Source organism: Dermacentor variabilis, chromosome 4, assembly GCF_050947875.1.
Source record: "Dermacentor variabilis isolate Ectoservices chromosome 4, ASM5094787v1, whole genome shotgun sequence".
Classification (NCBI taxonomy): Eukaryota; Metazoa; Arthropoda; class Arachnida; order Ixodida; family Ixodidae; genus Dermacentor; species Dermacentor variabilis.
The window spans coordinates 113,358,601-113,386,245 of NC_134571.1; the positions used below are offsets into that span (position 1 = coordinate 113,358,601).

The window sequence follows — 27,645 nt, forward strand, 5'->3', positions numbered from 1 at the left end:
AATGATGAGAAGTCCTGTCTTTCTTCTTTCTGCAGCAATTAAGGTGCAAGAAAAGCTCTCCTCTCACGTACGCACGTCGCAAATTCCACCGCTACTGCGCGCTCGTCTGCCAAACAAGGCACCTGCGAACGTCAGCGCGCGACGCGCCGTTTCAAACAGGATGTGGGCCGCTTCGAGTTTCGAGAGTGACTCGCCCAGCAAAACAATACAGGAGGGGAAAAAGAACAAATAAACAAACGCGCGATTCGTCTCCGGAGCAGTCGTAAGCATGAGTCAACTAACACGAACCAGTGATTACGTCCTCGTCTATTAGACGGGCGCGCCGTCGGTCACCTGTAAACGGGGAATTGGTTCCGCATCTTTACGCAAGATTATCGCCAAAAGCAAAACGCAAGACTATCAACGAGTGCAACGTCTAGCTGCTGACAAGGAACTTGCGAGGAACGCCGGTAATAAAACGAAACTCGGGCGACCCGCGACCAGACGCTTTTTTGGCGCGCGTGCGCGTAGGAGGGGAACCCCGCAGACATCAATAATAAGGCGCGCGCGCTATGTGACACAGCGCAGCGGGGATCGCGAAACGAACGGACGTTCCGCTTGTGGCCCGTTCTCCAAGACAAACTCCTCCAAATAGGAAGAGAGACGAACAGAAAGCGCAGCGCACACGCTGGTTCCGGCACGAACCGCGCACACAAGAGGCCGAGGCATTGACCTTCCCTTGGCTCGCTTGGGGGATCGATCCAATGGAAAACTGCGCCCAATTGCAACGGGATGCGAGCGCGATGCGCGCTGGCGGCAGCCAGCTTCCGTGCACGGTAGATCGCCAGCGCGGACCGACCGTTTAGAGCGATCTTGCTCGCGAATCGAGAATCACCTTTTGGCCTGGAAACTGCCGAGACGAGCTTCCTTTGCGTGCGCGAACCGGCGGTGCGGCACGGTCCAGTGATCAGTGGGAGGACACCCCACTCCTGCCCACATCGCGCTGGTGCGCTCGCCGCGACGAGTAGGAAGGGAAGCACGCGACTTTCCGCGGCCACAGGTGCCTCGAAACGGACGAGCCAGCGGTATTTGCGCGCGCGGAGGAAGGTATTTGTGAAATAAACTTCCATACAGCTCCAACCCGGTGGGGCCACGAAAGGAAGACATCTCTCGCTTATTTTTTTTCTCCTCCACATCGCGACGGTTCTCTCACCTCGCCAGTGGTCCCGTCTTTTTGGCCCGCTGACTGAGAATCCGCTCCACCACCGCAAGGTTCCCATTACGAGAGGCTTCGAGAAGCTCCTGCTCCTTGCCCATGCTGCGGAGTATCCCCGAATCGCTGGTCTCACACACTCACATTGCGATAACACAGCTGATTAAAGACGCACGGCATCGCGACTCGCACGGGAGGATACATCGGAGAGCGTAGCTGGCGGAGTCGGGAAGATGGCTTCCGTTTGCACAGTGGTAGTTTGGTTTCGAACTTATATAAAAATATATTTACTAACAAATATAAAGTATTATAGTTAGAGCTAATAAAAAGTAATATTTTTATGCTTTATTCGCACTTATATTGCAATTTTTTTATGTACGCAACTGACGCTGCTCTCTGGCGGCTGCTTATTTTGTTTGTTTATCGAGCGTGAAAGCGCGCTCGGTCGCGCCGTTCTCGTGTTTGTGTTGTGCGAGTTGGAAGATGTGTGGCTCCCGTGAAATCGTATTGGTGATGATACTTGCCGTACACAACTTTCATATGTGAATATCTGAAGATGAGGTCCATTGTGATTGTGTTGTGCTTTCTGTCTTTCTTGCGCGAGGGAGAATTGAAAGGTAAACTGCTCTTGAGTCTGGTACGCCACAGATCCGTTTCTCGCGCAATGTTGTGCCGGTCATTGGTTCTGCAAAATATTTAGGGAGTGCTCGCCTCGTTTTAAAATATAAACATAGTCAAAATCATTTATCGGCAAAATGCAAATTGGGCACTGGCGGCTTTATGTCGCATGAAGTTCCTCGTTAACTCGCGCCGCTTTATTATAGGGGCGTTTTATCCACTTGACATCAATCCGACTCAACAGCACATTGTATCTGGCAGCACCCTTGGCTTAGTGTAGAGTCAGCTTACCACGAGTGACAAAGATTACGCTTTACAATTCCGTGCTGGTTACTGCGCAAGAAATAAACGGCTTGAACGTCATTGTCATTGACAGCACATTCAGTTTCAGTAGTATGATTATTCAAGTGACTAACCTGAACTTTCACTATGACTCAATAATGGTTAACGTCGCAATCGTTCATATGGCAACGATTATCTGTGCAGTCTGATAATCTCAATGCGGGTCATTCAGAAAGCTGACGAGTGACCTCGTCGATTTATGACGTCAGTGGGTGTATTGCTCCTCTTCGCGCAATTCGAAATGTGTCGTGGCGGTTTGGCTGTGAAGTTGTCGGTGGCGCAAGATAACCTTCTAACTCGCCCTTGTAAATATGAACGACTAGTTAAATGAGAATAGTTTTATTTAAAGTCTATGAAGTAACGCTCATTGAGGACACAACAGCTAGCCAGCGGCCCCATCTCAGTACCGTCCTAATAAAGTTTATGCCCCGACTATTTGCTTAAGTGCAGTAACTCGCAGCACGTTGACAAAGCGCTGACAAATTACGAAACCTTCATCTTGTTAAACTTAGCCAGAATGTGATTTTATGCTTGGTGGATTTAACAGAAACCTCGCCTTTAAGTATTCTTAAACATTGTCGTTTGTACCGTTTAACTACAAAGTGGCACAGGATGGTACTAATGACACGTGCTTACTGAGGAATCTTGTGTATTCACTCATATTGAGATCTGTGTAAATACTTCAAGACATTTTAAAACATGTCTATTTAGCCGCTGGTTGAACTTTGTATGGTGCACAGTGCAATGTACGAAGCGTAGATATTTATTATGAATATTGTTCCGTGTTAGGCAAGCTGTAAACCAATAATCACTGTTGTCACAGCTTTTGATCATTATTTAACTCTGTTGTAAATGACGTGTGGAATGACTTGTGAGATGTTTTGCTTTCATAAATCTGGTAAACCATGCTCGCCAATGTACCCTCGACTTCCGTCTATTTTTGCAGATGAACAACTGAAAGTAGCAGACAAAACTGCTATTGACGTATCGAGTGGTTTGAGAACATACCACGTGAGGACTTCAGTGCCCGGACGATCAGTGACTCCTTTTCATGCGTACAGCATACCGTCGGATGCAAGCTTCTTGCTGTTCCAAGCTCACACTCAAAATGTGCCAGTGACTATTGCGTACAGTGCTGAGACGCCGCCCCCCTCGACAGAGAGTGATACAGGAACCAACACAGGCTTGGTTGTTGTGCTCAAAGCATGGGACACAGATGCCAAAATCTTTATCCACAACCCAAGTGTTGGCAACGTCACAATGCTACTCGTGGTCTCCTTGCACGACTCTAAAGGTATGGTGTTACCATTGCCTGATTACTCATGTTTTTCACTCTTCACGTAGAAATAAGAAAGTGCAGGATCGGAAATGTTGAGCATTTATAGAATGCAGAACAGCCTTGTTGCATAAGCTCATAACTTTATCAAGGCAGAACTGTGTGTGGTGCTGAGGCCATATTTTTCACTGGAGTGCATGACATCATGCTCATGTGTCATTATTTATGTGACTGTGGTATGTCCACAAAATTGTGGCAAGCTAGAATATGTGAAATTGGAAGCCTGAATATTTTAATGCAGCTGTGAATGCTGCTGCCCTAATAGAAATTTAAAAGGTATATTCTGAAAAAAAGTCTTCAGCTTCCTTTGTTTTCATCTGCCATGAACGTTCTTGCTTTAATGTGAAAAAATGCTGCTTGTGATCTTTAAAGGTGATATATCTGGAAACATTGCGGCGTCTTGAACTTATTGTTTTGATAGTTTTAGTGTTTTTATTGTGGTTCATCAGGCTCTAAAGACTTATGCTATAGTAGCTACACTCATGTAATAATTGTATCGTAAGTCTAAAAGAAAGCTTTCTTCAAAAATTGGGGGTGTTCATCATCTGAAAATTTCTAATCAAATCAAATCAAATACGAATATTTGCTAAAAACTACCTCCAAATATAAAATATCTTGTCATTTCTAAACAAAGCAAAATATAAAGTTTGTATGGAATCGATTTGTTTAAAAAAAAAAGGCTTGTTTGCTTTATTCGATACATGCACATAATGCCGCTTGCAGCTGCAAGTCCTGGGGACATATTCTTGGACAGTCGCTTTTGGCTGTATCACTTTCAGTGCACACTTATTGGCTAGATGAGCAAAACTGGATGAGCTGATTGACTGGTTGAAGGCTACGTCGGGCGAAGGCGACACTATCGCCAAAAGTGATCGCCTGAAAATGCGTGCCCTGTTAACTTGTTTATTGAAGGAGAGAACTGTGGTACTGCAGCAACGCACATTACTTTTAAGGAATGCAGAAATGACAAACCTAGCCAAATAAATTGCTTCACTTAAATCACAACAACAAATTCGTACACACTAAACTAATTAAAAGCGAGACATTTTACTATTGAACGGTTGGAAACTATTAAGCTAAAGTTATCTGCCTCAATGCTTTTGATCGAGACTTGTGACATTGCACCGCGACTTAAGCTCTTCTGCAGCAGAAACATTAAGAAAGGTCCTTGCTTTCATTGGTCTCTCTCCCTTGAAACTCCAATAATTGTTGTCATTTTTATTGAAACAGAAATGAATATTTCACAATTTTGAGTAGTGAATCCTTATATCAAATACAAGTCAAATAGCAAACACTATTCAACTTGTATACGACATTTCGAATACTATGTGTCCACACTACCCTATCAAAAATAGTTTACTGCAATAGCTCTTAAGAGCTCTTTACATTCATGGAAAGTCTTATGAATGATGGGTGTTGTAATCCAATCCGGTCGCAAAGCACTTGGGTTCACTTGCACATTCTACCCTTTGGGACTTCGGCCAGTGCATGCAATTTATAGTCAGCATAGTCGTTATGAGCTGTATACTTATACAAACCAACCAGACTTTTGTCATGTTACACAAAAAAAAAGTAATCGATTTCAATTACAGTTGCTTCATTCTAAAGTGTAATTGAGAAGAGGGACCAATTGCTGACCGAAAAAATCTGGTTGAGCATTACTAAAAATGTAATCAATTAATTCTACATTACTTTCCTCCAGATATGTGCAGACATTGTACAAATAAAGTAAATAAAATGAGCTGGCCTGATTCTTTCAGCACGCCCTCTGTAGCCCTCCTCACAGTGTTTAGCTTAACTAACAATTACTCTTCAAATTTTTGTCAGTCATCACCTATATTTCAGTTCAGACACCAGCCGCAACACTGAACATTCACTTAGTGTGTGTGCTTTAGGGAAGGGCAGTGCTGTAATGTAGGAATACTTTGTGCATAAGATAGTGATTGCTATGTGCTGCAATGCTCGCATCTGGCCCCCTGTATGAAGCTCAGCACTTCATTGCTGCTGGGGTTGAGAGGAGGCCCAGTAGGGCCAATGAACAGCTGAAAAAAATAGTTTGTAGGTGGTTTCCTGGTATCAGCGAATTAAATGGCCATCATTATTGAGCCATAGCAGTGCCGGTTCAAATCGTCGGCCAGCATATGGTGGAGTGCTAAAATGAACAAATATTGAATGCTCGGGTTTGCCTATCTCAACATAAACAACCGCAACGCTGCAGCATAGCACGACATCGGGCGTTCCACAGTTTCTGCCAAATTCAAGTGCTTAGAAAATTCACGAACAATTATGATGCTCCCCAATGCGAAATTTGAGCACAGCTCCGTATGTGTTTTCATTTCGCGATATATTGGGTGGCGCGAACAATCTGTCTCGTGAGGTGCTTTGCTGGTGGAGTGAAGTGTGGTGCGACTGCCTTGCTAATAGTGAGGTTGTGAGAAGCAGCAACCGGGTGACACATGGGCACTATTCAGAGCAGCCTCTGCAGACAGACCTCTGCACATGCAGCGTTTTGTTTCCATATGTGATATCAGTCGAAGCTCTCGTGGTGTGCAATCAGTGAACAGACGACGGAGCGCTACTCTGGTGCCATCTTGTAGCAGTCATCATCTCAGAGCCTGTCTTACACAGCACTGTGCTTTTCTTCTCATGCTTCCACAGTAACCTCCTCCTCCGCTTTCCTCTTTGCGCTCTCTTTGCTATCGTTGTCTTTCATTCGCCACTGCGCTCCACATTTGCTCTTTAATCCTTTGCTGGGCTCATTAGCTCGGTTACACTGAGGGACGCTGACCCAAAATGCAGGAACAGGCGCCTAAGAGCTATGGTCTAAAAGCAACATGGCTTGTAACAGCTTGTCTCATGAATAAAGTAACTGATTACATGTAACTGGTTGCTGAAAAACTAACTGAATTACAGGGAGCATTACTAAGCAATAAAAGTCATCAATCATTTACAAAACTACCAAAAATGTAATTAATTACAGGCAACCAATTACATGTGATTCATTATGTAAAGTCTGAAAACACTGTACATATTAGTGGGATTGAGGATTTTGTATTTAAATCTGGTGACTTGGAGACCTTTCTTTTTCTTGGCTGGACCATAATAACATAGCTTAAAACTCTTTTCGCAACCTATATATGTGCTTCTGCCTCTATGGCTTGGCTTCCTGAATGAGGGTCGTGCATGCTTATATGCTGCCATGTTCTCTGATGATAATGAACTTCAGAGTTCTGTGTCCATGCTTACCATAACACTGCAGTTCACTGAAACATGCCACTATTCTATACAGGTCAAACAATGCATGTTATTTTACCCTGATAACTGTTATGGGCCCTTCCTTGTGCTCAGAAACATTTTGTCAGCAGTGGGCGTCATAACCCAGGATTACCCAAACTGATTCCCGAATCAGCTCCCCGTGCAACTGCTGCCAACATCACAGTTCTAAACCTATAAACAATCGTGTCCCAGTCTTCATCTTCATTGTTGTGGCATAGTTGTCATTGTCCTCAACATTTCTGAGAGGGCACGGCGTGCTCCTCATGGTGTTCACCATGTAGTTAGCAGTGAGCTCCCTAGAGGGTGCTGCATGTTTAATAGTGTGCACACATTGTCTAACGACTTTAGGGGTTTAATATGATGCTTTTTACCTTTTAACTGTTCTAAGCCTCTATAGCCTCCACACATGCAGTGTGGCGGATGGACAATGCCTGAAACAAAGTGAAAGCTGTTGTAGGTTGACATGGCTTATCCTCTCTTGGCATTCCCCCGCAGTTTCCTTCACTCTCCTTTGAAAGGACATATTAGCAAGTTATATAAAAAAATTGCTTCAATTGACATCTGGAAATAAGTTACTTGATGTGATCATAGTGTGGCATGACATGCCAGCAAAAATGGTAACACTTGAAAATTCCATAATTTATTGTGTTAAGCACATAGTGACATCGTCCTTTGGCTTACTTTGTGTAAACTGAGTAAATACCCCCTCCCCCCGCCAAAAAAAAAAATTTGTCATTTGTAGAGGCTGGATCTACAGTCTAGCTGAATTAGGTTAATGCCTGAATTATAATTTCCTGTTAATATAGGAGTGATTTCAGAAAGAAACGTGCGCAACTTATATCAGATGTGGAAACCAAACTTCAGTGTTTATTTATCCAAGGTGTGAAACAGTGGCAGCAGTTTCTAGAGCAATATTATGTGTAGTAGGATCCGCAATGGCTCATAGACAATCTGCACATCATTATCTACGTGAAGCTTTGTACTTAGCTAGCCTGTTGAATATGATGGTGCATTTGTCCAGGACAATACCATAACCTAAGGCAGAAAAGAGTTGGATGAGAATTACCCAGCTTGAGTCAAACTGGATACAGGATCTCTGGTCTGTGCAAGTGCATGCAAGTGTGTACAAAGCAAAAAAATAAAATTTTTACGTCCCTTGTTACTCTGTATGGCTTCCCCTACTGCTGTCCCTCGTGAAAGGCTGCCAATATGCCCACCCTGTTTTTAGTACCTATGGCAAACCACTGTTCTTGCTTCTTCCTTTTTTCTATCCTGTGTCTCACATACCACCAACTTCACCTAAGGAAGTGCTGACATGATATCTTCAACTTCCATTTCTTTTCGTTAAATGAAGGTCATGCATCTCAAACCCTTAGAAAAAAAAAAGTTCAGCGACAATTGCGATACTCCCTGATGCGAACTTTGAGCACAGCTGTTTAGGTGTTTTAAATTCGCGATATATTGTAGCAAAAAATTTGATTCTGGACGACAGGGTCCTCTTGGCAGTGGCACTGAGCCTCTGCTCGGGCAGCTCGTTTAGCAGCAGTGACAGACGAAAGATTCCCACCAGCTGGTGCCACTCATTGTTCAGAAAGAAAGCGGTAACACGGGAGCGTGTTGCCCGCACGGAGTGCTTTCTCTAATGGTGGAGGCACATGCAATGTAGTGCACACATTGTGGGTCTGAACTTCTGAAGCCCACACCAGCGCTTTGTTTCCATATATGGTATCAGTGGACGTGCTCACCGCATGCTTGGTTACCGCTGTAGGGCGCATCTCATGTAGCAGTCCGCTTTTCTCCTCACCCTTTCACCACACTCTCCTCCTCTGCTTTTCTCCTCACGCTCTCTTCATGATTGTTGTCTTTCATCCCAAACTGCCTCTGCGTTTGCTCTTTCATCCTTCTCTGTGCTCATTCACTTGGTTACGCCGAGGGATGCCGACGCTCAACGCAGGAACAGTTGCCTAAGAGCTACACTCTAAAATACTGGCAAGCCTCAGAATGCCCCAGATAAGTTACAATCAGCTTTTCTACAAACCAGTTGTAGATTCATTTACCAGGAGGTGTAGGTGTCGTCACCAGAGGGGGGGCAAATGCCCTCATTTTGGTTTTTCTCACCTCATCCTCACACTGAAAAATTTTGCCTACCCTCCCTCGCCCTCACCCTGAACACAAAAAAGTTTATCTTCCCTCCCTCACCCTCTCGTTGAAAATGCTGCCATCCTTCTCTTCTCTTCAGTTTGCTACAATGTCAAATAAACCATTTACTCGTCCCGCGAGCATAGTTTACAAATATGATTGCCTGTCGTGCCATTCTAATTGTCGAAGCGGGCCTCACTGCTTTGCTTATAGAGACATTGACTTAACCTATTAAGTCGTTCGCAGTGCTTGCGAAGTGACTACCACACCTGCTGCCTTCTTTTTTTTCTTCTGCGAGTAGAATGTGCACTTTTTAATGTAAGAGTCAAACAGTGAAACAATTCACAGCCCAACATTGCCGCAATTACTAGGGTGAGGTGCCTACTTTAATGCTTAACTGCATGCAGGTGTAATTCATGAGGCCCATACGACAACCTTGGACATTCACGTTTCATTGCCAGGCACACTGAAGAATAAACATTGTATACCACACCAAAGCGGGGATTGTACTAAGATTCTCAGTAGCATGATTAGGATAACATGCTTACAAGCAAGCATTCCTGAAAAATTAGTGCGGCCAAATACACTCATTGCCCTTGAGACGAGTCTGTTGTTCATTGTGAATCAGAATAGGCTAAATACTAGTTTTGTGTTGTAGTACTTATCGTCGAAGTTATTATAGAAAACTAAACAAGACTGTTTGCTCTGTGATGCTACTGATGGAAGAAAAATAGGGTCTAGGTTTAGAGAGCTTGTCTGTCTAAGCGAGGCTCACAATCACCGTGGCTACCGCTTCATTACGACCTTGCTCACTGCCGTATTTTTCAGCTGTTCAGGCATCTGTGAATAATGTAAGCTCTCAAAAGTTTCAGAATTTCAGTAAGCATAGTACAGACATCAACCACCAGAACTCGTAATCACTTGCAGCCTGCCCTTCCTTCTTCTGCTTGCACATTTAGGCATAGTTCAAGAGCAACTTATGAGATTCACTCAACACACGTGGGTGAGAAATACGTAAACAGGCTGGGCAGGCAACTGTGAAGAAGCACCAGCTCTCAAAGTTCTCTTTCAGCAACTAGACACTTGAATTGGTAAGACTATTAAGGCAATAGCATTAAGGACCCCACCTCGCAGAAAATCCGGCGTCCAGAATTGATTGTCTTTGAGTGGAAAAAATAATACCCAACCACGCATAGCCAACCACGCAGGCCCTCTGTGTAGCGCAAAGATGTTACTGAAATAATTGAATTTCTGAAAGTAAAATACGTAAAAGGAAAATCGTAAAAGTACTCCTTACACACAACCTACAAATATGATAGTGTCGAATTTTGAGTATACAAGAAAACATAATTTTGGTATGTGGAAACTTAAGTATAAACTCCTTTTCCAGCAATTCTGCCTTTCATAGAGCAGTGCACTGAGCTCAGTTTCTTGCAACATCATCCAGATGACCCAAGCAAGAGGCCTCCTTTCTGCCAGAAGGCTCGCCTTCATGCATAGCATTTACGGCCAGCATTTCCCACTAAACATTATGGTTACATAAGCTGCAGTTGCCGGGAAGCGTGAGAAGCAGTCAGACATCTTTGAATGCTATTGCGTTCCACTCTTAAAGGCGAAGCTTAAGCATCCTCCAAATTTTTTATAGAATTTACGCATTAGTTGCATGTGTCAATATGGTTCACAAACCTCATCCATTGTTCACTATTTTGTTATGACTCAAATTTCAATTGTGAAGTAGCAGTAGGAGTTGAGGATGCTTCGCTCCTTGTTTTTTCAAAACTGGTTCAGGTGGTACTCCCTACACATGAGCATTTGAGCCACTTTAATGACCTTCAAAAATGCCCTCTGCACGGTTCCCACAGTTGAAGATGGCATTTCTATATCACCAAATGATGCACGTAGGGCCGGGAACTTTTTTCACCAAGCAGCAGAAGATGGGGTATTTGGTCTTGTTCAATCTCCAGTAATTAAGGGCATCTTTAACAGACAGCATTTAATCCAGATAAATGTCTACTGCAGTCAATTCAGTTTTCAACAGTGGCTAGGTGCTTTTGCCCAACTGGCTCTTCGAGGAAATAAAATATTGAGCTGCTGCTTTGCTTTTTTCAGTTTGAAATCAAGTATTGGATGGAAACCCGTCCACTTCTAGGCACAAAGAAAACTAGGCGCAAATAGGAAAAGCAAGCGCGCATCTTATACTGATCCAAGGTACTGATCTTAGGCTGGAATGTTGGTTAGGATAATGATGTTACTTGCTAATGTAATCATGTCGTTGCGCATAGTTATAGGACTTCATTACGTAGAAAAAATTGAAATCGTGGAATGATAGAAAGCAGGAAAAGAAATATTATCATGCCTAGGTCAACGTTAATATACTTGCACTTACAGATTGTTATGCTTCCATGACCAATCAGTTTAAAATAAAAATAATTTATTCTTAGTTGAAACTAAAATGTACATTCTGTTAAAGTAATGTTTTCACTGTAGTAGAAAAGCTTTAGCTTCATTGTCGAGAAGAATTGAAAGATATGCTCATTAACCACGACATAAAATAGAATAAGGGCATTTCAGTTTGAAGCGCACTGGCAATAGCCAGTACGCATTAAAACTTAATACGTCAAACACATCACGCATACAATCTATGTGACTTCTCTGCCCTTCAGCAATATCAGTCACGCTTTGCTCATTCAGCCTCACATTATCGCATTCACCCTCTCTTTCCCCCACCTCACAATATCCACCCTCCATCACCTCACCAGGTGAGGGAGAGAGAAGATGCGGGCGAGGGCGCCCTCATGAGTGTGCCCATGTCTGGTCCTGACATTATGACGCAGAATGTGACCACATGTAAGCAAGGCATCGTAAAGTTTTGCCACTACGGCTCGCTTGTTGGTCTGTTAGGCTGCTACATTGGGCCACCCGATAAGTAGCAGCTTAGCAGAATAACAAGCGAGCCGGAACAATTGTCAAAATGTCACAATGTTCTGCTTCCAAAACCGAGAAAATCATTGCAGTCTGGGCGGTTTCCCTCTAATTTTTAGGGAACATTTCCAAAACAAGAAATAAAATTTTATGCATGGTACCTGAATGCATTTAATTGCAGTGTCTCAAGTTCTCAGAGTTGAAGCTAGTATATTTCTCTTTATTTCATCATCAGCTTCTGCTTCTTTCAACCCTGATTGCCTGTGACTCATATAATAAAATGAAGCATTCCTTGCCTACCACCTCATGGTTTTAACTAGGTCGATCGGTTGGTCGGTCGCTGGTCAGGTTCTTGCCAAGTAGATTCAGCCTAAAAAAGAAAGAACAAACAAAAGAACATGCACATTCGGTACTTGTTTCACACAGCCTGATGTAACCATTAGGCCAAAAATGCTTTTTTTTCTTACATGGTATTTATTTGCAGCGTGTATATGTGAGAAACCTACTGTATGCTAGAAACTTGCAAGCACTGGCCGATGCATCTCATATTCATGGCTTAGAAAGGGCCGATAGATCACCCTGTGCGCACCATGCACCACATAAAAAACTACAAGGAGTTTTGAACTTAAAGTGTAGCAACGACAAGCAACTTATCAAGTGGTGGTACCAGTCCGGTTGAGGCTCTGTTAAGTCATACATGTCCTTCAAGTGACCAATCGTTTGAGCATACTGAAATTTTGATGAAGCAATGGGTTCAGCATTTTGATCCAACATACATGCCTTCCATAAGCTGTGTAGTCCAATTAGGGAAAACATATCAAATGGCACATCTTCGTGGGGTGCAATAAAGTATAGGATGGTATTCCGATTCAAACTGCAATCTTTGTTAAGAGTCCTTTGAAGTGCATCCCAAAATAATATTGCATCTTTACAACTTATGAAGCAATGCTCTATGGTTTTGGGTACATCGCAAAAATGACAATTCACAGTAGATACAAGAATGCCGTTCTTGTGCAACCAAGCTTTCAGAGCCAGCATTTCAATGTGTAATTTGAAGAAAAATGTCTTGTATGTGGGGATAAAGGCATCTTGCGTACTCGCTGAAGTATGTCAAGCCCTGGCAGACTGGAGAATGTAGAACGGTAAAGGGAAGGTGGGAAAATAATTATCGATATCAAATCTTGATGCACTTGTTTTCTCGACACTGTGCAGAGATATTCAGTAGAAAACCGAACCCAGAGGAATTGCACAGTGATATATACTTTTCACATAAAACCTCACAAAGGAGGTCACTCAGAGTATTGGGATGAAACTTCCAGATTGGATAAAGCATTGACTAAGTTAACTTGTGTAAATGAGCATTGTATTTGGTGTGAAATATCTCGAAAAAAGAAGAAACTGCAAACAATCTGTCGCACAAATAGATGCACCAGACCAAGCCCACCACCACATACGGGTCTAAAGATATTATCTCGCCTCATAGGCTCATAAGTTGAGGACCACAAAAAAGTAGCGAATATGCTATGAAAATGTTGAATGTAAGTCCGGGCACAATTTACGATCTGTAGTACACAAAATATTTTTGTCGCTATGAACAAGTTGCAAACCCCTGCCTTATCAAGTATAGAAAGGCAGTGTGGCATAAAAGCGTTCACATGGCATTGAAGTGGTGGTAACCATTCTCACCAGAAATGTACACTAAACTTATATGCATCAAAAGGAACACCAAGGTATTTAGGTGGTACGCTTGTCCATTCTAGGCCAGCATAGTGAGTCGGTGTACGTCCCCATAAACCAAAGCAATGACTTCAGCTTTCTGGCCAATTTACATGGGAACTAGAAGCTGCACCAAATTTTTTCAGTCAGGAGAACTTTGTCAATGCTTGGTTTGTCTGAGCAGAAAAGGTGTCATCTGCATAAGCCAATACTTTGAATTTGTTGCCCAAAATGTTATAACCATGAATGTCACGGCACTTTAGAATGCTTATACACTATTTATTTATTTATTTATTTATTTATAGCCATTGTGTATTAGGCCACAAACGCATGCATACTTCTCTCGTGCCAAAACTAACTAGCCCTTTCATATGGCCACCACATGTTGATTATGATTTCCATAGTATGGCACATACGCACAAGTCAAGAAGCGGATGGTATGCATTGTGCACCAACTAGCTGCTTTATATGATCACCACATGATTATTATTTCCATATTATAGTGTATACCAAGAGCAGGGGATCAGCAAAGAAGCGTGTTCACATGTTGATTATGGTGGTGATATTATTATGGCAAATACTCACAATGTGGGATTCACCAAGAAGCTGGCAGTACATATCTTGCAACTAACTAGCTCTTTGATATGATTGCCGTGTGTTAGTGATGATTATAATTTCCATACTATAGCTGTTGGTGATCAGGCATGATCTGGCCATTATACCTACAGTAAATAAAAAATTAAGAAAGGCAGGTAGGTATAACATTTGTCAATTAGCGTAGCAAGAGTGCACGAGAGCACATGCATGCACCAGTTTCCTTTATGCCACAGACAGAAGAATGAAATGGGCAAATTTATAGAATTTAATTAACCGCTTCATGAAAGCTTTGCTTCACGTAGATTCCAAAATGTGTGTTGGATCTGCATAGTGTTTTTTCACACCAAAATGTCATTGATGTAGGTTTGTGAGGCATGGCTGCCAAGGAGAAAGGCCTACTGCAATTTTGGAATAATTTGTCTGTGCAGTTTCACATTAACTGTAGGGCCTCACATTTTTCAAAATTCGGTGTCTCCAAGAACTGAATATTGGGCTGAAAAAAAAAGAAATTCGAGCTCGCACTTGAAAAGGCATTTACAGTATCTTCCAAGCTTGTGCAGCTCTCTTCATCCGCTTAACAAGGAAATCAAATTTACATTAACAACTGAGCCTCAGTGAATTCTTGCACATTTTTCCTCCATTGAACTTTGTCACTTAAGTTTTCATCAAATAGTGGGCATAACAGAAGATAACCACAACTGTGATTTTTTTTTTTTGCAACATATACAGTGATGGGAATGCTTTGCCAATTTTGTCAAACTCCACTGTGAAAGAAATCCTGCTACATGCTGCGCCACATTGATGCACCTGCTCCGAATTGGGAGTATTTTGCTTGTGCGAGAAGGCACTACGCATCAGGCAACCGTCCTTCTCAACCCACCCTTGCCCACCTTGCCTCACAACTACAGCATATACGGCACGCGGCCGCAATCTTATCACACTTGAACATTATACGGAACCTCACAGTGACACTGACGACAACCGCAGAAATTTGCCTGGAGTGTTGATATAATTACTATCACTATAATAATTATCTTGGTGTCGCATGATCAGCAGGGCACAGCTGTTTGACACACCTTTCTCACAGTTGCTTAGCGGTATATCAACAAGATTGTGAGGGACATTTTATTACCACTTGGCAGCCCGATTAGGCAAAATAAATTCGAAAACGGGGCAAGGAAGTATACATGGACGCAGAAGTCGCACAACACAGACATTATTCAATGTATACCTGCAAGGACAAGAATAAAAATACTGTCCTTGTTTCTGTTCCATCAGAATTTGCGCAGCTTAGTCGTGCTTTTGATTAGCTACCAACTTGCTCAGCTGGTGAATTCAATTATAGAGATATATGGTGTCAATATAGTACAGCCACCCAATTGTTTAATAATATTGCGTGGGCGCTGAACAGATAGTGCATCAATACCTTGCCTGGAACATCCTAGAAGACCATATGCTGGGACTAGCATGAGACTCAAGTGCGTGAGCTTATTCATGCACCATATTATTAACGTGCGAGGATACAACGCTCACACCATATTAATAAAGAATCGGGTGGCTCTGCGAATTCATCTTGTTTAGCAGATGAAACGCTATAACAGATGAAATGTTTAGCAGATGGAACAAATAATGAAGCTGGACATCTTTGGTGGGGGAGGGGGAATTAACACTTAATTGAAATGTAGAATTATCAGTGAGTTCGGGTTAAATCTGTGCTTATCTTCATCTTCTTATATAATAACAATAAAATGGTACAGCAAGTTGAATAAAAGTACTTGTGTATGAGTATAATGTATAGGGTCTGTCCTGAAAGTAATGTAAGGGAATTTATTGGTGATGCGACTGTACGTCGGAGCGTGGTCTAACCAGTTGAAACTGGTAGTGGGAGAACCCAGCTAGGCAGCACTCCGTCGCTCTGTGTGCTCTGAGCAGCAGAGAGTGTAGGATGTGCCTGTTTGTGAGAGTTTTTTATTCTTGTGCAAGTGAAAATGATGCGCTTGTTAGAACAAAGATTTGCGATCAAGTTTTGCTTGAAACTTGGCAAGACCACTGCGGAAACTGTTACTGTGCCCAAGACTGCTTTAAATGAACATGCCCTGTCAGATAGGCAAGTGTTTCGGTGGCACAAGGCCTTTTTAGAAGGCCGGGATGAGGTCTACTATGAAGACCACACCGGACAGCCACCCACAGCCACCGCGGCTGACAATGTGACGCGAGTGAGGGAACTGTTGAACTCAGACCGACGATTAAGTGTTCGTTTAATGGCCGACATGTTAAACATTCCGAAAACTCAAGTTGACGAAATCGTTACAAACAATATTGGCATGCGGAAGGTGTGCGCAAAAATGGTTCCAAAAGTGCTCACTGACGACCAAAGGTCACGCCGCGTTTAAACATGCCAAGAATACCTCGACATCTGCAAATGTGATCGAAAATTTTTCGACAACGTCATTACAGGTGACGAGACTTGGGTATTTGAATATTTGAATTTTGGGTACTTGAATTGAATTTGAATATGACCCGGAGACCAAAAGGCAATCATCAGAGTGGCACGCGCACTCATCCCCTCGCCAGAAGAAAGCCAGGATGAGCGAACCAAAGATCAAGATCATGCTCGTCATTCTTGATCTCGTGATGACTGGCTCATCAACTCGTGATGAGACTGGCTCATCACGAGTTTATAGAACCTGGAACCACTATGAACTCCAAATTTTATATGGAAGTCCTCAAAAGACTGAAACGCAGGGTTCAACGCATCTGGCCGGACATCACAGATTACTGGAAGTTGCACCACGATAATGCGCCGGCCCACAGTGCCTTCATCGTCACCGACTACCTGGCTAAAGCAGGGGTGCCAACGATCCCCCAGCCCCCGTACAGCCTGGACTTGGCTCTACCCCCCCCCCCCCCCCCCCGACTTTTTTCTGTTTTCACGCCTCAAAAACCCCTGAAAGGCAAGCATTTTGGAATAGTGCACGGGATCAAAGCAGTTTGCACCACAGAATTAAAGGCCATTCCGGAGGAAGACTACCACAACACATTCGAGAGCTGGAAGTCTTGCTGGAGCCGACGTATCGACGCAGAAGGAGAGTATCTTGAAGATTTTTAAACACTTGTAACGATAAATTCAATAAATGATTTTTAATGGCCTTACTGACATTACTTCAAGACAGACCCTGTATATTCAATAGAATGTTTCAGAAAGTGATAACTTACACAGAGCTTCTTCTTGGCACCAGAGCAGTAAGTTACTGCTCCAAAGCAATCTTTTCTCACTCAGAACAAATTTTTCTGCTCCGAAAGCATATATTTTCGCTCCAAACAGTGATTTTTCCTGCTCTAAAGGCTGCTCCAAAAGACCAAGTACTGTTTCCATCACTATATTTCAGTAGCATTCTCAACTCATCATCTGAAGCAAATGCACTGCAATGTGCACTGTCTGCATGCCATGAAACTGTGGGAAGTCTTTAGACATGCTCTCTATCTTCTTGTCTCAAGAGGTGCTCCTCGATTGAGGAATTAATACGTAGCATCATGCATAACCAGCTTTGAGAGTTGCATTATGCATGTAAAGCAAGCACACTTACTAAGCTCAAAAGTTTTTATGACTAAGCTTTGGTTAAACCAGCCAACTATGGCAGAATTTTTTTCCGTGTAATGTGAATTGCAATTGGTGAAAAAATTGAAGGAAAAAATAGTCCCAAGGAAGTGTGTTTGCTGTATCCCTGTGTAGGCAAACAGGCTGATGCTGACACAAAACAGAATGACAACAACGGCGATTGGGGTAGGGGTGTGGCCTACTAGGTCCGCACTCCTATGTGGATGTCAACACACATGGTTATAGCTGAGAATGGGGACGTGTTACTATGACACACTGCAGCTGTGAGGCGTTTCTTTTTTTCCTTTAATAACAATATGGTACAGCAATATGGTTCATGCTCTGAACAAGAGAAAGCAAACAAAAAAAAGGAAAAATATGCTCTAGCTAGTGTAGCTGTCATTGGAACAATTATGCAGCTTCATTCCAGCCATACCACAATTCCACAACCACTTTGCACTAGAAAATATGACTTCATTGCATTGTTAAATCTTCCTCACACGTAGAAAAATATCCAGGACAAGCAAGATTAGTACTGTTATGTAGAAATGTTCTGGCAAAGGCAAATCTCACTGCTATTTCTAGTTTTCATTTCGTTTTCAAGTTTACTCACCCATCTTATTTTTATTTACATCTTCCTTGCTTCCACTCTCCTCTGGACTCTTTTAAACTGCTTCTCCCTCCCTATGCACAGCAGCCTATGAGCGGTCGTCTGCCAGCTGTCTCTCTCTCTCAAGCTTTCTTACTAACCATTTAAAGTTTTTTTAATCAGTTGCTAAAGTGCAGGGAAAAACTTTTTGCTGTTTAAATATGCCTTATTACACATTGAGACTCATTTCTTGCTAAATTGCAAGTTAGCCACTGTTTAACATGTCCTCGGTTTACTCACTCCTTGGTTTACATGCTCAATCAGAAGAAATGCGGCTGTCACGAATACAAACACTTAGTACCTTACTGCGTGAACTGTTATTAAAAATTACACAAGCCTTTGTTTGTGGGAAGGGGTTAAATGCAGTACGGGGTTGCCCCTTTAACTCCTACCATGCACTAAAAGGTTAAATCATGATGATGAAGAAGGTAGGTAGAAGCTGCCTACATTTGTCAAATTAAAATGAGGTAAAGCAATGGTTACTTTCCTTGATATAACTGTATTTGATCTCATAAAAACAAACCACAAGCTTTTCTGAAGAACCGTGAATCATTCAAATGCTAATCATAGACATAGCTCAATGGATGCTAATTGGCATTTCTTTCTGTCTAAGGATGCCAGCAGGATTAACTAGTCTTGGCGTTGTCAGCTCTGAAAAAATACATTGTGCGTGGTAGGTGGTCCTATTTATACTGAAGGCTCAATCGTGACTTATTTAAAAGTCTTCTCAGAGGAAATTTTGAAACTCATTCAGCGCTTGCCAAATAAGTCTTCAAACCGGACTCTGCACTCTTAATTTACTCTGCCCAGTGATTGAAAACACACAGTCTTGTATGGTTCTGCGGAAAAAATAAAATTATTGCAATAGCAATTACATGAACATTGGAGGTGCGTTCACACCATAGCCGTCATTGCCATGCTGTCACGGCGCATGTGTGACACCAGACGCGGATGTTTAGAACTCTCCAGAGACGGGAGTGATGCGCAATGCATTTGGTTGCATAAATGGAGGACCCAAGTGGACACACGACCACTCCCGACCAGCGTTCTGCCTTCCACTGCCGGCATACGCATTCTGCACGTGCATGCTAATTTTCCTGTTGAGCAGCTGTGTGTACGTTTGTCTTAGTAGAACAGACAGGAAGGAGCAAGCTTTCATGCACCATCCATGTGCAATGCTGCTGATGGTGCTCATGATGCCAGCGTTGAGACATGCTTTGTAGCGGCCAGGGTACTGTTTCCACTGCATTGCAGTAGCTGTATCGCATGCTGCTTTGTGCTAACACGTAGCCCCCATGCATTGCTAGAACGCTGTCCAAGGAGCTTTAACACAATACTAAATTTCTCTATCACTGTCACTGCTTTGCCCTTCGGGCACAGCTACAACTACCATTTATCTGTTTAAAAATTTTTTTATTGTCTTGAGTCTGCAGCATGTACTTGCACCACCTCATAGAGATCTGATTAACTGGGTGTGTCTTGCATGTCCTGCTTGCCGCAAAATTGATGGTGCTGCTGCAGACGGCACACATCTGCCGCATGCAAGCTGCACGCTGCAGTGTAGGCGAAGCTGAAACTGGTGGCCACAGTGGAACCTGCTTTGCAAGCGCACATTAATGGCATCTGCTTTCAAGAAATGCGATGCAGCCCACAGTTGAACCTGCTTAGCAAGTGCACATTAATGGCATCTGCTTTCAAGAAATGCGATGCCGCATCTACATTGCACACGGGCAGTAACACAGTTACTCGAACAAAACTGTGCTTTACACAGAAGGAGCACCAGTATTTTCAAGAGTTTTCTAAGTGGCGCAGGTGTTCTCGCAAAGTGTCCTAAATTACCAAGGGGTTCTTCTCAAGATATAGTGGAGCTCTCTAAATGTATCAAAGAATTCAGGGCTCTTGGCCACTATTCACAGTAATCAAGTTATGGAAATCAAAGCCTTTGTAGTCTCTGGCTTTTTTTTTTTTTGTTCATTTCATTTGTTTAGTTTAAATACCGAAAGTTTTTCTTCTTACACAATGTGTTGTTACCAGACCCTGTGCCTGGCGGCTGCAACATGGAGTTCCCTGTAGAAGTGTCACCTTTCCTTCGACTTGTACTGAAGTCCACAGAACTGGCCGTGGAGTTTCAGCATGCCAGCAGCGGAGTGCCACGCGAGGCCCAAACTTCCAAGTGCAGCCGGAGTCTTCCGCTCTTTCGGTACAATTTGTATGTCTACTACCTCGACCAATGGGATCTGTCAGAAGACCACTATCTGACAGCTGTCTCCAAGATGCTGGACCCCTCTTCAGTGAAAAGCAATGCACATCTGGTATGCAGTTTCAAAGCTTGTTAACATCAGCATTGTGTGATCTTACTTTCCTAGACTTTTTGAGGACACAAGGCTTCGTTCTTGAGGTGTTTTAGTGAGAGCTACTACACATTCTGTCTTGGACAAAAATGTGGATAATGTAACTCAGTAAGTAGTATAAGATCTATGTGACATTGTGCAATATATTATCCAAGGAAGTGCTTTCTATCCTATGCTTAGCTTATTTTAACATACTATCACTGCAATGTCATTGAAGCATTGAACTTTCTTCTTAGCATGCATTATGTCAGATCTCTCATAGAACCACATTGGGATGACCTTATGTTTATGTACTATGTCCTGTTATGGGTAGTTATCACTTGCAAACAGTTCACCAGTAAGACAGATCTTGTTTTTGTGCACTTGTGATTTACCGTTTAGGCAGTTGGAACAACCACAAATTTTATTTGTTCAGATGGCGCAGATGTGCCATGCTCTTGGGAAATGGTTTAAGGACTAAGGGAAGCAACCTTTAGCACAGGGTTGGCTACACTCATAATTTGGAGAAGTGGATGACGCAAGCTTTTATCTGCCAACACATTCTGCAGTGCCATGCCTTGTCCTTTACCGTCGACCATTCAACAAAATCTGCCACAAAGGCAGCACTGAACAAACAAAAAGTTATGCAGAAACTTCATTAAACGGAAAAACTTTCATCTTTTATAGAAAGCTTTCAAAAAACTTCCTCCACATTGTACATACTGCAGAACTTGTCTGCTTTGTGAATGTTGCACTTTAAGCTGCCAACACTTCTATTATGGCGTACAATCTCCTAGCATTTTGGTTAGCTGAGTTGGTAGAGTAACTGCCCCAGAAAAATATTTAACAGTGTTACATTCGATCTGAAAACCAGGAGAAATTTTTTCGACAACTGCAAAGCTTTCTTTATGAGCAACTTTTACAGGTTTTATTTGTAGCTCGTGGCTACTTTTGAGTGGATAGCAATTTTCACTTTTTGTGAAGGCAGCACTGAAACAAAATTTTGCTTTTGTCTGACAACCCTGTCTTTGAATTTCAAAGGTGAAAGCCTACCGTGAAAACCCGAAGACTAGAGCGCTGTTTCTGACTTACCCTGGCGAAGGAGCAGTGTATTCGGTGCTCGTGGAGCAGATGACCTGGGACGGCCAAATTCACGAGGCTGCGTACGTGCCTATTGCCACTTATGGTTGCCTGTGGTACACACAATCTGAAACCTGTCGACGGCTTGGTGAGTATACATAGGGCATCTCAATTCACTGCAATTTTGTTGCTGCATGAAAGTGGCTCATGTGAACTGGAAATAGAACACTTTTAACCCTCCTTTCACTTTTTATTTAAGCATGCTGAAAGTTTTGCTTATTTTTCCTGCTCCCCAGATTCTTGGAAGGGGTGTGTGAATTACCGAGTAGTAGATTTCGAATTGAATATTGAATCGAATAAAAAAAAGCCAAATATCTAATCAAATATCAAATATCAGAAAATTGAACAAACCTTTATGCTTCCAAATTTTGTGCAGACAACACCGTGCTGCACATGCCCAGAAGGCTAATCATCTTACTTAACAAGAATCTTCCTAGCTATCGGTAACTTAGGCACCTATGAATTGAGATGCATAATATGATATACTTTTATTCAAGGGAACACCAAATTAGCGTGCCAGCACTGATAACTGTACAGTTCATATACGAACATCTGCGAAAAATGTTTATAGATGAAATGCCTGTAAAATAGAATTATGTGCTTTTTTCCCTCAGATGCTGTAGGATTAGTGAAGTTGTCCTAAATACTAATAGGGTTTTCAGTTTAATAGTGGACCATACTATGCGTAATGGCAATCCTTTATTGCTTAGAAAGCATTGCTTTGCAGTTTTCTTCCAGAGCACAGGAGGGATTCTCTATCTTTATGGCATGTGGTTTCTGGAGCTTGTCGACACCTCATTATAAGGGCAATGTGCGCGACAGGCAAAAGCGGGGTATGCGCATCACATCACTTGGCACTGCACCGCACGGTCATCAGCGCCGCACATGTCGACTGCCTTCGGTAGAGTTCAGATGTGGAGGCTCATGGCACAGGGCAAGTTCACGCGACGCCCCCCCTCCCCCATTTTTTTTTTCATCCACAAACATTTGCGGTCTGTGTAAGTGCGTTTACAGCCGCTGTAAGCGTGCTGTCACACAATATTTTTGAGCCCGCCATGGAAATCCAAAGCCATTCTTCTGACAGGGGACCTCCAAGCTACAAAGTTCGAACGGTGCTTGGAACGAGGAGCCACCATATGGTACTTTGCAAGAATGGAGGCCATGAACATGCAACGGTCATCTAGGGCACTCATTTTTGTTGGCGAGATGGTTTGTAGGCGTTCTGAGGGTAGCGTGGCCACTGAGAAATAAATCTGCGTTGATTCGGTAACCATAAATTTAGTCGCCGACACATGACAACAAATCTCCGATTAGGCCTAACGGGCTGAAAATTCGCCGCCGGCCGGTGGGATGATGGGCTGCAAACCGTCGCGGAAAGCTTGTCACTAATATGTTCCTGCGGGTGGCGCTTCAGTGATCGGTCACGAAATCACGCATACGGATAAGCATGGCAGCTGTTGAAGCGGCGTTCTGGTCCACAGTCGACCAGCCGGCAACTACCACAAGCATGCGTGCCAAGTTCCTCTGTGTGCTCACTGGTGGGTAGAGAGCTCCCAATTGAGTAGGGAGCTCCCAACTACTCAAATCTGCGTTCGTGAACACTGAACTCGCATATTCGATGCGATCAGGCTGCCTTCCGGTGGCTAATCAGACCAGTCTTGGAATCGCACACGTCCTCATGCTTTCCATACGCGCTGCTGTTGTAGTTCCCTCTGTCCGCGTCGCGCTAATCGTTTCGATTGGTATCGTCGACCTTGTACTGATAGAGATCACACGCTGTGAGAATGCCGTGCGCTTCAAGGCACCGCCCGCGGCCTGGTCGACAGGCCAAAGGTACTGTTATTCGCAAAAATTAAATATTGTAAATTCGATTCGGTAATCGAATTATTCGAGCGTTCACTGTCCGATTTGAAATCGAATATTCGAGTATCCGCACGCCCCAAGTAAAGACTATTCTGTTTTTACTCCACTAATGGAACAGGTTAGCCTGCATGACGTGTATTTTAAAGATCATGCTAAACAGTGAATGCTGCATTGCACCATGAGTTGTTGCTTATCTTGTGTGGTGGGAAACAGACTACAGTCGAATGCCTTTATAACGAATTGCTCGGGGCCTCGAAAATAATTCTTTATACTGGTGACTTTGTTGTAAAGGTCACGCACTGCACATCTTACTGTAGAACTGGGACGACATTATGTCTCCATTGAAACAGCTCAATTTCTTGTAGAGGCATAGTTTTAGAGGTGCTCGACTGTAGTTAGTGTTGTCTACTGTACTCCTACGTACTACTTGGGATAGCCATTAAAATGTCGCTTGTCCAATTGATGTAATGTTTCTCATCTACAATTGCTGCCTTTCTATTCCATGTGTTTGTATGATTGCCTATAACAATAATAGTGTCGACCTTGCACTGATAGAGATCGCGTGTAATGGGAACGCTTTCTTTCTAATTTGTTTTCACCACAGCGTACCCTTCAATTGATAGCTGGCGCTTCTGTTGCCTGGTTCTCTTCTCTTGTGGCCATGTCTGCACGCCTTAACCTCTTTCATGATAAATCAACTTAATAGGAAAAGGGAAATTTTTTTCCTGTCGGAAAGTATGCAAGTACTATGAAAGATTTGGTCATTCAAATTTCGCTATACCTGAAGGAATACCAGCATAATGCGGATGTAGAATTATCTAATATACTGAGAAAACAATTTAGTAAATCTTTAGTTGGCAATTAATTCTGCTTTTCTGGTTGTAATTGATCCGAGAATCCATGTGGAAACCCATGTTCAGAACAGCAAGTCTCGCTACCTCAACCGTGGCAGCAGGACACGCGCACCTTCTTTATGAAGCTTTCATTGACACAGTACACATCGTGTTCACCCAGCAAGCTCACTCACCATCACAAATAATCCAGCCGGCCAGTGAGGGATCCATAGTGGTATAGTTAGTGAGTTCAACAATAGTGTGCAGAACATACTGCCTGCCACACAACATGAATCACCCACAGTCTCGTGCAAGCGTCACATGATGCAAGAAAGAAAGATGGGAGAAAAGAAAGACAGAAAGCGGGAATAATTTTCACAGTACTTGCAGTTCTTTCGTGAGTGACGTTCACAATGATGTATGCTCCATGGCTTCAGTATGCTTCAATTTCAGTAGGTTCTAGTTCCAGTTTCAGTTTGACCATAGCACTGTGCTGAATTTTCTGGGCTTGTTTGCCATGCTTCTTTGACAGGTTTGTCTGAATTGACTGTCACGTGGCCAAATCCTTTTAAATTGTATAACAACACATACACTTATCAAGGCAGAGTGGCGAGTCTGAAATATCCTTTGTTTCATGAGATCAAAGGATCGAGCACAGGCCATGCCCTTGAATGTAGTTATGCATAGTGCGCAACCCATGGACAGGAATGTTTCTACAAAGGCTTCTACGGCTTGAAAATACAGTCAAACAAATGTTGGCAATAAAAAGTTTAGTTCCTGGTTCCAGGCTCTGCCACCTGACGCCACCACAACTAAAACTGCCGAACCATTCCTTTTAATAAAGTTTATTTTCTTCTTCCAGGTTCCTTTGTTAAGCAACATAATCTCTTTATTGTGACATGCTTTCCAGTTGAGGCCATCTTCACCAAGCCTGAAACAGCTGAAGCTTGTTCTGATGGACCGTTATTCTTGTTTACTTGTTTTCCTTATGGCTTACTTCCATTTTACTTCGTTTAAAGTTTTCTTTTTTTTTTTCTGGCTTTTTTTTTTAGTAGTCACTGCAAACACTGAAAGCTTAAATGACAGAAAGTATTACCAATTAATTTTCTTGTAAGTCTTATTGATGGTTTCACCTAGTTGTACTGACCATGATGTGTCTTTGACATGAGTGTTATATTATGCTAACAATGCAAAGAAGTACTTCATTGCAGTACTCCCTTGTAGTTGCATAGTTTTTGGTCGCTCAAGTGAGTGGAGCCTTTTTGCTGAAAAGGCGATTGAAAGCTTGAGCAATTACGTATGCAGCAGTTTAAGCTCTATAAGAAAGCAACTGGCTATTGTATTGTTTTTTCCACATCTAGAGAGTGCCTGGGGTCTGGTGGTTGCACTGCTATTGAGCATTGCTGGCCTTATCATCTGCTTCAGAGGCCATCGATTCTTTTCATTTCGTAAGTGTCATTCTTGTCCATGCACTAGCCAAGAACATTGATGTCCATTCAGGGGAAATTATTGACATTTCTTTCTCTTCCAGAGATGTTCTTCTTTGGCTTCCTCACATTTTCACTAATAAGCTTCATGGTGTTTATTGCCATAACGAGGGCATCTGCACGTGGTAAGCATTACTATTCATTGGTATCTTTTTCACCAAACACTTATTATTCTGACTGTTCCTTTCTCTATTCTATGAGTGCACCCCATATTTCTTATTTGTAAATAACGCTTTGATGTGAGTTTTTTTATGGCCTCGGGTTTAAGCCAGTTGTTTGCGAATGAGACAATCTCGCTTGAAGAGGTCCTTTTTGAGGAAACAGGATATATGCTGTCACTGAACAAATTGAAGGAAGGAAAGAATGTGCGATGGAAGAAATAAAGGAATTTTAAAAATGCTAAGAACTGTACAGTTGTATGTTAGAATCAATAAGATGTGTAACATTATAAGATAGAAGGGGGGGGGGAGGCAACATGGATTCGAAATCAGGAGCATGCAGGTGATATTTTAATTGATATTGATTGCAAGACAAGGTAAGGAGGTCATGTAATGCATAGTACAAATAACCTTTAACAGAGTTGTAGAATTAGTATCGTAGGAGAGGAAATGCAGTCGATGATGACAGAGCGAAGGCTAGGTAGAGGGATTAGGCTGGGGTTAGCATGCATAGAAAGCTTTTTGTTGATTACAGTAACTTAGATTAGATTGTAGCAGAGATTAGAGTTGACAAGAGTAATTGTAAATCTCTGGAAAAGGCCTTTGTTTTGAAGGATATTTAAATGAAGAGGCTGATAGTTACGATGGGATGAAGTTTCTGAACACTTCCGGGTTTCTTGTTCACAACAAGGATCTTCCTTGTGAATGAAGTGTTCCCACAAGGGAGTATGGAACGCCATTTTGCCTTTGACCTGACCTTTGACTTGCTCAGTACATGTATTTTGCCCTTTCCTACGATGACACATAACCAAACCAGCCACAAATGAATCGTTTAGCAAGGACCATCTGAGTCCATAAATGGGGCTGTTCATACTGTGCAGCACACGCTGCTTCATTTTGAAAGCACAACACCAACGGGGCGTGACTATTCACCTGGAACTCTGCAGATGGACTTCTGACAGCTTTGCTCGGAGGGGTGCTCGGCGGATTGCTGTGGATGGCCATCTGGTGGTTATTTGCCATCCCTGTGCTGTCAATATCGCTGTCGGGATTGTTCCTTGGCTTTCTTGTCGCAGCTGTCCTTCTCTTTACACCTCTAGGTTTGTGACCCTCCATTCATATTTATTACTCCTATCGCAGGCACTCCCATGGTTTTTTAATGAATATCGCTTGCTGTCTTATAGGCGAAGTGGCGTTTCTTCAGAGCAGCTTGAGTTATTGGGTCTTCGTCAGCTGTATTATGCTGCTCCCTACTGTGCTGTTGCTTCCACAGGCTCGGCTGGTGAGTGTGCTCACATTTTCGGCGCAACGCACTTGTTCTCAAAGGGTAGCCGCACAATGTTAGAAGGATGCTGAGAATTGACTAGAAATATGGCTGCGCCTGGGCTCACTGCTTAGTGTGGTAAAAATGTGTTTACAAAGTTACAGACAACTGTCAGTGGCTTTTGC

At 42.8% G+C, this 27,645-nt stretch overlaps 2 protein-coding genes across 4 annotated transcripts in view; one reads left to right on the forward strand and one right to left on the reverse strand.

Moving 5' to 3' along the window:
• The window catches only part of LOC142579624 (uncharacterized), a 111,447-nt gene extending 110,022 nt beyond the window's left edge, over positions 1-1,425 (reverse strand). For all 3 annotated transcript variants that reach the window (XM_075690016.1, XM_075690017.1, XM_075690015.1), the window contains exon 1: positions 1,193-1,425. In XM_075690016.1, coding sequence (XP_075546131.1) covers positions 1,193-1,296 — 104 coding nt within the window. In that variant the 5' untranslated portion in view covers positions 1,297-1,425. The remainder of the gene's footprint in view (positions 1-1,192) is intronic.
• Positions 1,426-1,602: 177 nt separating this feature from the next.
• LOC142579626 (transmembrane 7 superfamily member 3-like) overlaps positions 1,603-27,645 on the forward strand; it is a 29,241-nt gene continuing 3,198 nt past the window's right edge. Inside the window, exons 1-8 of the mRNA XM_075690018.1 lie at positions 1,603-1,809; positions 3,099-3,446; positions 20,420-20,697; positions 21,757-21,943; positions 25,913-25,999; positions 26,083-26,163; positions 27,144-27,296; positions 27,381-27,478. Coding sequence (XP_075546133.1) covers positions 1,749-1,809; positions 3,099-3,446; positions 20,420-20,697; positions 21,757-21,943; positions 25,913-25,999; positions 26,083-26,163; positions 27,144-27,296; positions 27,381-27,478 — 1,293 coding nt within the window. The 5' untranslated portion in view covers positions 1,603-1,748. The remainder of the gene's footprint in view (positions 1,810-3,098; positions 3,447-20,419; positions 20,698-21,756; positions 21,944-25,912; positions 26,000-26,082; positions 26,164-27,143; positions 27,297-27,380; positions 27,479-27,645) is intronic.